This window comes from Moschus berezovskii, chromosome 4 (genome assembly GCF_049115385.1).
Source record: "Moschus berezovskii isolate FMDL1 chromosome 4, NW_MosBer_1.0, whole genome shotgun sequence".
Classification (NCBI taxonomy): Eukaryota; Metazoa; Chordata; class Mammalia; order Artiodactyla; family Moschidae; genus Moschus; species Moschus berezovskii.
The window spans coordinates 108,491,617-108,500,040 of record NC_142463.1 but is presented as its reverse complement, the minus strand read 5'-3'; the positions used below and the strand labels follow the sequence as shown (position 1 = coordinate 108,500,040).

The window sequence follows — 8,424 nt, the reverse complement described above, 5'->3', positions numbered from 1 at the left end:
CACACCCGGGGACGGGGCAGCAGTGCGCAGGCGCCTTCCTCCGGCGGGCGGGGAGGGGCTCGCCCCGCCCCGCGGGGTGGCCCCGCCCACTCCCTGGCTTGCCCCGCCTCCCCCGCGGATGCGCCGGCGCCCCAGGTTCGGTTTCCGTGGGTGTGCGTGGCTGCTCCTGGGAGCTCACTGGCGCGTGGGCCCTCGGCACTGAGCAGGACCTGGCGTGTTACTGCCTTTCCCCACATAATCGACTCAGGCGGCGCCGCATCCCGGGTGCTTTTTGCCAAGCCCTACTGGGAGCGGTGGCCAAGCGTCGCCGGGCCGTCCCCCTGGCACTCCCTGCCCTCGCGCGCGGGAAAACTGCTGCCCAGCGGCGGGGTAGGGGCGAGGCCCTAGAACAGGGCAGTCTTTCTGTCAAGGGCCACACAGTAAGTATTTTATGCTTTTCAGGCCATATGATCTCTGTCACAACTACTGTGTTTTTGTAGCAAAGCAGCAGCCATAGCGAGTATGTAAAGGAATGCACGTGGCCTGTTTCATTAAAACTACGTGTGGACTCTGAATCCCATACGTGTCGTGAAATACTCTTCTTTTGCTTTCTTCAACCATCTAAAAATAAAAAAAACAAACATTCTTAGCCTCTGGCTGTAAAAGAGTGTGGTTTGCCAACGCCAGTGCCCCTTTACTGGTTCCTGTATTTGTCGAGGACTCGCGGCCTAAGCAGCCCGGGGAATTCACTGACACAGAGCTGAGAACATTGCTCTAACTGAAGATGAGGTTAGACAGCTCTCTGATTTCACCATCCTCCCTTCCAGCGCCCAACATGTCAGGGACGAGGGCCCTGAGAAAGGGAGCTTACCACTTGAGGACCAACCTATCTCAGCAAATTTCTCATAACTCCATTTTATTTTATTCCCTTGGACATTTTTGGTAGGAAAACATTTCTTTTGAAGTTTATTTTATATTTGATTGTGGTAAATGGAAAACCTAATTCTTTTGGATCCAGAGTGTGCCTTCTTCCAGCGTCTCAATTTCAGAGGTTATATAACCTCCGCAACAAAGCTGGTTCAAAGAGCTGCGATTCTGTCTGGAGGACAGCATGCCAACCTCAGCCATCTGGCTCTGCCCATTGGAACAGAAGCCCCTCTGCTGGCTGTCCTCTCCAAAGTGCAGCAGCTCAAAAGCAGGCATCAGACAGGGACAGCTGATGTACTACATTCAGTATCTGTGGGTCTGCAGAGGGAGGCGTGGGGACAGGATTTAGGCCAGCTCTATTTGGTGGAGATATAACGTGGCTGGTCTGTAATTCTACATTTTCTAGCAGCCTTCTTTTTGTTGTTGTTTAGTTGCTAAGTCGTGCCTGACTCTTCGAGATCCCATGGACTGTACCTGCCAGGCTCCTGTGTCCATAGGATACTCCAGGGAAGAATACTGGAGTGGGTATTCTCCAGGGGATCTTCCCGTACCAAGGATCAAACCTATGTCTTCTGCATTGGCAGGCAGATTCTTTACCGCTAAGCCACCTTTACAAAAGGGAAACCCCCTTTACGAAAGTAAAAATAAACAAGTGGAATACATTTAATATATTTTAACCCAATATTTTGACATGTAGCAATACAGAACAGTTATTAATGAAATATTTTTTTACCTTTATTTTGGGTCCTAAGTCTTAGCAACCTGGTATGTGGTTCATACCTCTCGTTGCGGATCAGCCACATGTCAAGCACTCACTAAGCACTGTCTGGTGGCCACCATACTGTGCAGTAGAGGTTTCAACCAAATGAGACGAGCATTGGGTGCACCTCTGGTCTGTCTAGTCTGTTGGTGATCTGGACTGGGTTTGCTGGTGGAGGGTGGGACAAGGTGTATGTTTTGGAATAGGAGGGTGAGCCATAAGGACCCAAGCTAGGTGATGGGGTGTGTCCCTTGACCTCTCACGTTGGGAAGAGGGTTTGGAGGGGGAAAGATAATCCAAAAGAAAGTAGTAGAATTTTTTGTGGACCCACAGCTTAAAACAGAAGGATAGTTTAGTTCTAAGACAAGCAATAGTTTCATCATTTCAAGCTTTTTAGGTGATTAACTTTTTTAAGCTATTTTGAATCAGTTTTAAGTTTGCTTTTTTTTAAATTTGGTGATGCAGTGCAACTTGCGAGATATCAGTTCCCCAACTAGGGACTGAACCCAGGCCACAGTAGTGAAAACGTGAATCCTAACCACCAGGGAACTCCCTGATGATTACCTTTTTGACACCTCATTCAGGGGCTAAGGAGAGGCCCTTTTTCTTTTGATTTCCCCATCCCTCTGCCACCACAAGCATACATGTGTTTGGAGCCCTGCTCCAAGGAGGGCTTTCAGGCAAACTCTCCCCAGAAACTGCGCTGCTACTTCTGGGAATACAGAACTAAATGTGGGTAAAATTTGGAACATCTGAGTGGCACTGAATAGCTGCACCCCTCCCCCTCATGGAATGGATAACAAAGTCAGTTTTGAGGGGTGAGGGGTGTCTAGAGGGTCCTTTCCCCCAAAATGAAGCCTCTGTTTTGCCCATTTAAGACCCTTCCCCAGGCCCCAACCACAGGTGAGTTTGTGTAGATGTTTGGCTGCCCACAGGGGGCAGTGTTTCCAAACCTCTGTCCACTTAGGCCATTGAGCGAACCCCTTGGGACCTCTAGCTCCCCAGAGGAAGCAGTGGGGGCCCCATGCTCAGGGAGTGAAACTGGGACAGAATACCCACAGCACAGACATCAGTCATCAGGGGTTTTCCAGGGACAAGGATCACACGGGGTCATCCGAGAGGAAAAATACTGAGGTCCAGACACTGAGCTCAGGCCCAGAGTCCGGGCAGGAGCGCCTGTGGCTCTGACCAGGAGAAAATGTCAGTGAGAAAAGCTGTTCCACAAACAGACAGGAAAGCGGATACTGTGGAGCAGAAAGACAGAGCCAGAGGAGCGCTGGACACGTTTATTACAAAATAAAGATTACAGATCTGGTCTAGAGAAGATGCCTAACAGCAGGTCCCCAGCCACAGGGCCCCTCCGTCAGGTGCACTGGCATGGGGGCGCTCAGATGCGGAGGTCCCCGGCCAGGAGGGCGCTGTACCGGGCCGGCGTGAGCGGCAGGTAGGCACCCCCCGCCTGGTCCAGGATGTAGAGTGGGTCGGGCAGCGCTCTTGGGTCAAAGCCCTCTTCTGCCATCCGAACCTTCTGCTGCTTGAAGGTCTCTGTGGTGGGCAGGGACTCCTGGGGAGGGAGGGCAGAGGAGGCTGAAGGAAGGGGCATTGGCCCCAGCAGTTCGGGGGAACTGCCTGAGTTCTGTGAAGGGGCAGGTCTGGGGAGAGGAGATGAGGCCCAGGTTTCGAGGAGGGGGTGACAGGGAAGAGAAGGGGCCAGGCCTGAAGGACAAAGCGGGTGAAAAGCATGTGTCCGGGAAGGAACTGTGTTTTCTCTTCACACAGTATGTGGGGGTCCTCTGTGGGGTTTGGGAGCCAGTGGCTGCTGCAGATATACAGGGTGAGAGAAAGGGTCAGAGCTGGGTGCTGCTTACCTGGAGCCTTAGGAATCGAGGCCGGGCATAAGGTGGCAGGTTCTCAGAAACATGGGCATAGAGCTGCGCAAGGTCCAAAGAGTATGGGGGACGGAGAGCCAGGGCTGCCATCCCAGCCCGGCCTTCATGCCCTGGTGGGTGTGGGGGCAGGGTCAGCCGTGGGAGCTGACCCCACGAGGCCCTCTGCCCCCTGCACCGAGGTAACACCACTTCCACGCAGTGGGCCTGGGGCCCCGGGCCCCTACCCCCTGCCTGGGCACCTGGCACAGTGACTCCATAGACGTTCACCTCCTGAAGAAAGTCCAGGGCCTCCAAAGCCTTGGCCACCTCGGTGGTGGCCACATTCTCCCCCTTCCACCTGCCAGAGATGGGAAACTGGGAGTCGGGGGGCAGGGCCTCCTGAGCTTGGTGGGGAGAGAAAGAGGCCAGGATGAGGGCGAGATGCCAGGTGGTCTCGGGGAAGAAGTCAGAGGCTGGAGAGGAGAGGTTGGTGAGAGACTGGGCTGATGCATAGCAGAGGTTTAGAGGGTTTGGGTCCCAGAGACTCAGATGCCAAGGAGAAGAATCAGAAAGTGAGGGGCAGGTACCTGAAGGTGTCTCCAGTGCGATCGTGGAAGCGAAGAAAGCCCTGGTTGTCGCAGACTAACAGGTCCCCAGTGTTGAAGAAAACGTCCCCAGGCCGGAAGACGTGCCTCAGCAGCTTTCCCCGGGCCAGCTCTGGCCCCCCAGCGTAGCCCAGGAATGGCGACTGCTGGCTCACAGGGGCCACCAGCAGGCCTGGCTCACCTGACAGAGCCACCGCGGTCAGGGGTGGCCGCCCCCCACCCCACTCTCCAAGTACACCACCCGCGCCCACCCCACCGGGACACAAACCTGGAGACGTGGCCACACAGTGCCCCTGGGTGTCCCGAATTGGCTCCCCTGTGGTGACATCATAGCGAATCAAAGAGAAGGGGAAGACATGCTGGGGGAAGGGAGACCCAGGGACTGGGTCATTTCCGGTGCATGAGGCCCTCCCCACTAACTCCCCCACCACTGTCCCCCAGATTTCCTGGTTTCCTCCTGCAACACACCTTGTAAAGCCAGGAGGCACGCCCCACAGCGCCCTGCTGTCCGGTGTAGTTGAAAGTGGCCACGTTGCCCTCGGTCAGTCCGTATGTCTCCAGCACCTGCAGGGGCCCGAAGCGCCGCACAAAGCGCTCCCAGGTGTCCGGCCGCAGCCCACTTCCCACCACCAGCCGGACCTTATGTCCACGTTCTGCCTTGTTCTGAGACAAGTGGGGAGAGGGGCAGGAGCTTCAGCCTCCAGATGCCAGCCAGCTCCCCGGAGGGGAGCCCTGTTTCCCATTCTCCTCAACGCCCTCCACTGTGACCTCCTTCAGGTGCCCTAAGCATCCAAGTCCGACCACCCAGGCTCCTTCTCCCCCCTTCCATTTTCTTCTGCTTGCTTCCTCTCTCTGACTCCCAGACAACGGTTTCAGTGCCCCCTGGCAACTGCCCATTTCCCTGTCGCCGTGGCTCTGCCCAGGATCTGCGCCCACGCACCGGGGGCTGGTTGACAAGGTATCGGCATAATTCCCCGATGTACTGGAACACTGTCACCTTGTGCTGCTGGCAGTCCTCCCAGAACTGACCAGCTGAGAACTTGGACTTCAGCACCACTGTGGCCCCTGCCAGAATCAGGGAGGGAGAGGAGGAAGGAAGGAGGTGAGGTTAATAGCTGGAGGCGGGCGTGGGGTCCTGACTCGCTTCTTCCCAGACCTTCACTATAGTGTAATTGCCTGAAAGACCAGACTGTGACATTTATACTTGCCACAGGCCAAGCTGGCCATCCTTTCCCACCGGTAATTTAGGGAGGTTAGCGCCCTGTCCCCACTTCCATCCTCACGCAGTTGATTCTCTGAACCCTGCCCCCAGGTCCCAACCCTCTTCTCCATTTGCCCCTTCCTGGGCTGACATTCACAGCCCTCCCATCCCCTGGCCTTTGGAGCCTGGAGTTCTGCGAACTGCATGCCCTCCCCTGGTTGCTTAGCCTGTAGGTCTGTGCAGGTGAAGCTTCTCCATTGAACCAGGAGCTTCTGGAGAGGTGACCCAGCCTCGTTCCTCTCCATTCTCTACCCTGAAGGGCTCAGGAAGCATCCCCAGGTGAGCACACCACAGTAGGTACTTAGAGGTTTGCTGGCATAAACACTTGCCAGAAGGCTGAATGAGGGATTGGGGTGGGGGAGACTGACCAATGCCCAAGCATCCCACGATGCCCAACAGGGAGCCAGACATGTGGTAGAGTGGGAGGGTGAGGTAGATCACATCCTCCTGGTGGGCACCGCACAGCTGGTAGAATCCCTGGCATTGCAGGACCTTCAGGTGACTGATCCGAGCAGCCTTGGGGAGGCCTGGGGGTGGGGGTGGGGGAGGTCAGGGAAGGGTCTGAACCCAAGCCTTGTCTCCCTCTTTGCCCCTGCTGGGTTTCCCACAGCAAGAGGCAGAGGCAAGGCTGAAACTGAGAAGGCAGGCCGGGATGTCCCAGAAATGAGGGACGTTCAGGGAAGTGGAGAAATGAAGACGGGTGGGAGGACTGGTGAGGTAGGGGATACTGGCCCCTGGGATCACCCTTCTCTCTGGGGGCTTTGGAGGAGTGGCCTAGGAACTGAGGAGGTCATAGTTCCTGTTCCTAGGCCCCTGCCTTCCTTGGCTTTAGATTCTGGGAGGTAAATATCCTCACCCGTGGTGCCTGAGGTGAAGATATACAGGCACGTGTCCGTCATGTTCTGGGGGGCAGACAGGTATCCGGGCACTGGCCCATCCACTTCAGCTGAGGCCTCAGCCAGAAAATCGCTGATTCCAGCAGGACGGGTGTCAGAGCCCACAGCCCACAGGTGAAGTCCCATGGCTCTCAGGGCCGGGAGATCAGGCTCCAGGGACTCCAAGAATTCTGGATGGGGTGGGAAAACAGCCCCGCAGCTCTGCCCGACCCAGAAGAGTCCCCACCCTTTACCCCATTTGCGCCCCCACCCCCGACTCGCGCAGCTCCCGAGTAAGGCTGCAAAGGACAGAACCGACGTCCCATCATGGGCCTGGGACCTGGAGCCCAAGTCTTGGGAAATCCTTGGGAAACCAGAGGGAGACGCAGCTGCCTCCCGTCACAAGCCCCAAGAACTCTTTTCCGCACCGCGTCCGAACCCCTTGGAGAGAGGGCGGCCTCCTCCGCAGACGCCTGCTCGGCCCTCGGCACGCCCCTTTCCGCGGCTGGCCCCGCCCCCGTCTGGCGGGCGCTCGGTCCTTACCTGGCGCCAGCACCAGCGCGCGCGCGCCGCAGCTGCGGAGGCAGTGCTGTAGGGGACCCCGGCGCAGGGCGGTGGGCACAAAGGCCGTGCGCAGGCCGGCCTTGGCCAGCCCGAACCAGAGCCACAGGAACTCAGGGCAGGCGGGGAGCAGCAGCGCCACGGTGGCCCCAGGTGCGAGAGGGGCCGCGCCATCCCGTTCCCGCACGGCCCGCGCCGCGCCGCTTCCGGCCGCCTGGTCTCTCGCGCAGAGCGCCGCCCGCTCGCCTTCCCCGGCGCCCCCCGTGCCGCCGCCGCCGCCGAGTCCCCGGTCCCAGCCTCGCGCGCGCAGAAAGGCGCGAGCAGCCCGGTTGCTCTGGCGCTCGGCCTCCGCGTAGCTAAAGCGCTGCGCGCCGTGAATGAGAAAGGTGTGCGCTGGGCGCTGCCGGGCCAGCTGCGCGAGGCGCCAGGCCAGGCTGCAGCCCCCCTCAGGACCTCCTGGGTCGGCGGCAGCCGCGGCCAGAGCGCGCGCTCGAAGGGCCCGTTTGCAGCGTAGAGCGCGCATCGTGAAGGCCAAGTCTGCCGCGAGCCAGCGCAACTGCGACCACAGGCGCAGGGGCAGCAGCAGCAGCGGCAGCAGCAGCAGCAGGGGTAGCAGCAGGAGAGAGGCCATGGTGCCCGCTTCCTCCGCTCGGCCCAGTCTGGCCCCAGCAGTCCCAGCAGCTCGCAGACAGGCCCGATACTCCCTTCCGACAAACTGGGGCCGCTGGTCTAGCGCTCAGACCTCTCCTTCCCGGGAGCGCGCGCGCTGGCACACGCCCCTTCCCACCCAGTCCCCCTCCCCACGGGAGGAGAGCGGAGGAGTGCTAGCGGGGGGCGGCCCGGCAGCCCGGCCCTTCCCAGAGCTACGCTCCGCCCCAGGCGCGCTCCCTCCAGGACCTCTCGCGGCCCGCACCCTACCAACTCCTGGGCGGTGCTCAAGCCTTCTCTAAATCCCACGGTCGGGTCTGTTTCAGGGTTTTCTCTAGGACAGTCTAGACCTCTGGCTGGGCTTTGGACCCCCCGGTCAGACAGCCAGGGTACTAAGAGCAAGTCCATCATTCCCTTTTCCTCTCGCATTTTCACCGGATGACGGGTGAGTGGCACTCCTCTCCCAGGAGACTGAAGAACTCGGCCTCCTGCCCACATGGTGCTGCAAGTTGCGGCATGGCACGTTGGCCAGACCCATGCCCTCCCTCCAGCCGCCAGCAGCGGCAACCCCAGGAGCTGGGTGGGGGCCGAGAGTGAAGTAGGGGAGAGGTGGAGGCCCAGCCAGCCAGATTTCTGGAGGGGCCACGGCGGCGGAGGCCCCTCCCTTTGGGCAAAGGGACAATAATTGGGGCCAGCCAGCGAATGCTTTCCATCCTGGTTTTAATTGGGGCAGAGGAAACAGGGGAAGGAGAGAGGGGAAGGAAAAGAGGCCTCCGGCAGTTTAAGCTTTCAAAGGAAAGAGCAGCAGCTTTGAGGGATGGGAAAACCTGGATTCTGTAAAAGACAAATTTGCCGGCTGAACAGGAGCTGTCTGCAGTCAGCCCAAACTACACTCCTTTCTCTTCAGCCTGCCACTCAAGCTCCCAGGACAGCAGGGGAA

At 58.6% G+C, this 8,424-nt stretch overlaps 1 protein-coding gene across 3 annotated transcripts; it reads right to left on the bottom strand.

The window, feature by feature from the left end:
* Positions 1-2,937: 2,937 nt before the first annotated feature.
* On the bottom strand, positions 2,938-7,576 carry SLC27A3 (solute carrier family 27 member 3). 3 transcript variants are annotated; one of them, XM_055402154.2, is made up of 10 exons: positions 6,819-7,576; positions 6,257-6,466; positions 5,769-5,927; positions 5,080-5,204; positions 4,608-4,802; positions 4,408-4,498; positions 4,122-4,320; positions 3,795-3,892; positions 3,535-3,665; positions 2,938-3,230 (listed from the first exon to the last, which is right to left on the bottom strand). In XM_055402154.2, exons 1-10 carry the CDS (start codon positions 7,465-7,467, stop codon positions 3,054-3,056), a joined length of 2,034 nt encoding a protein of 677 aa, XP_055258129.2. In that variant the 5' UTR covers positions 7,468-7,576; the 3' UTR covers positions 2,938-3,053. The 3 variants fall into 3 exon arrangements, with proteins under 3 accessions (XP_055258129.2, XP_055258130.2, XP_088691913.1); XM_055402155.2 differs by having other exon boundaries at positions 5,137-5,204; XM_088835787.1 differs by lacking the exon at positions 2,938-3,230 and having other exon boundaries at positions 3,534-3,665; positions 3,795-3,938.
* Positions 7,577-8,424: the final 848 nt, after the last annotated feature.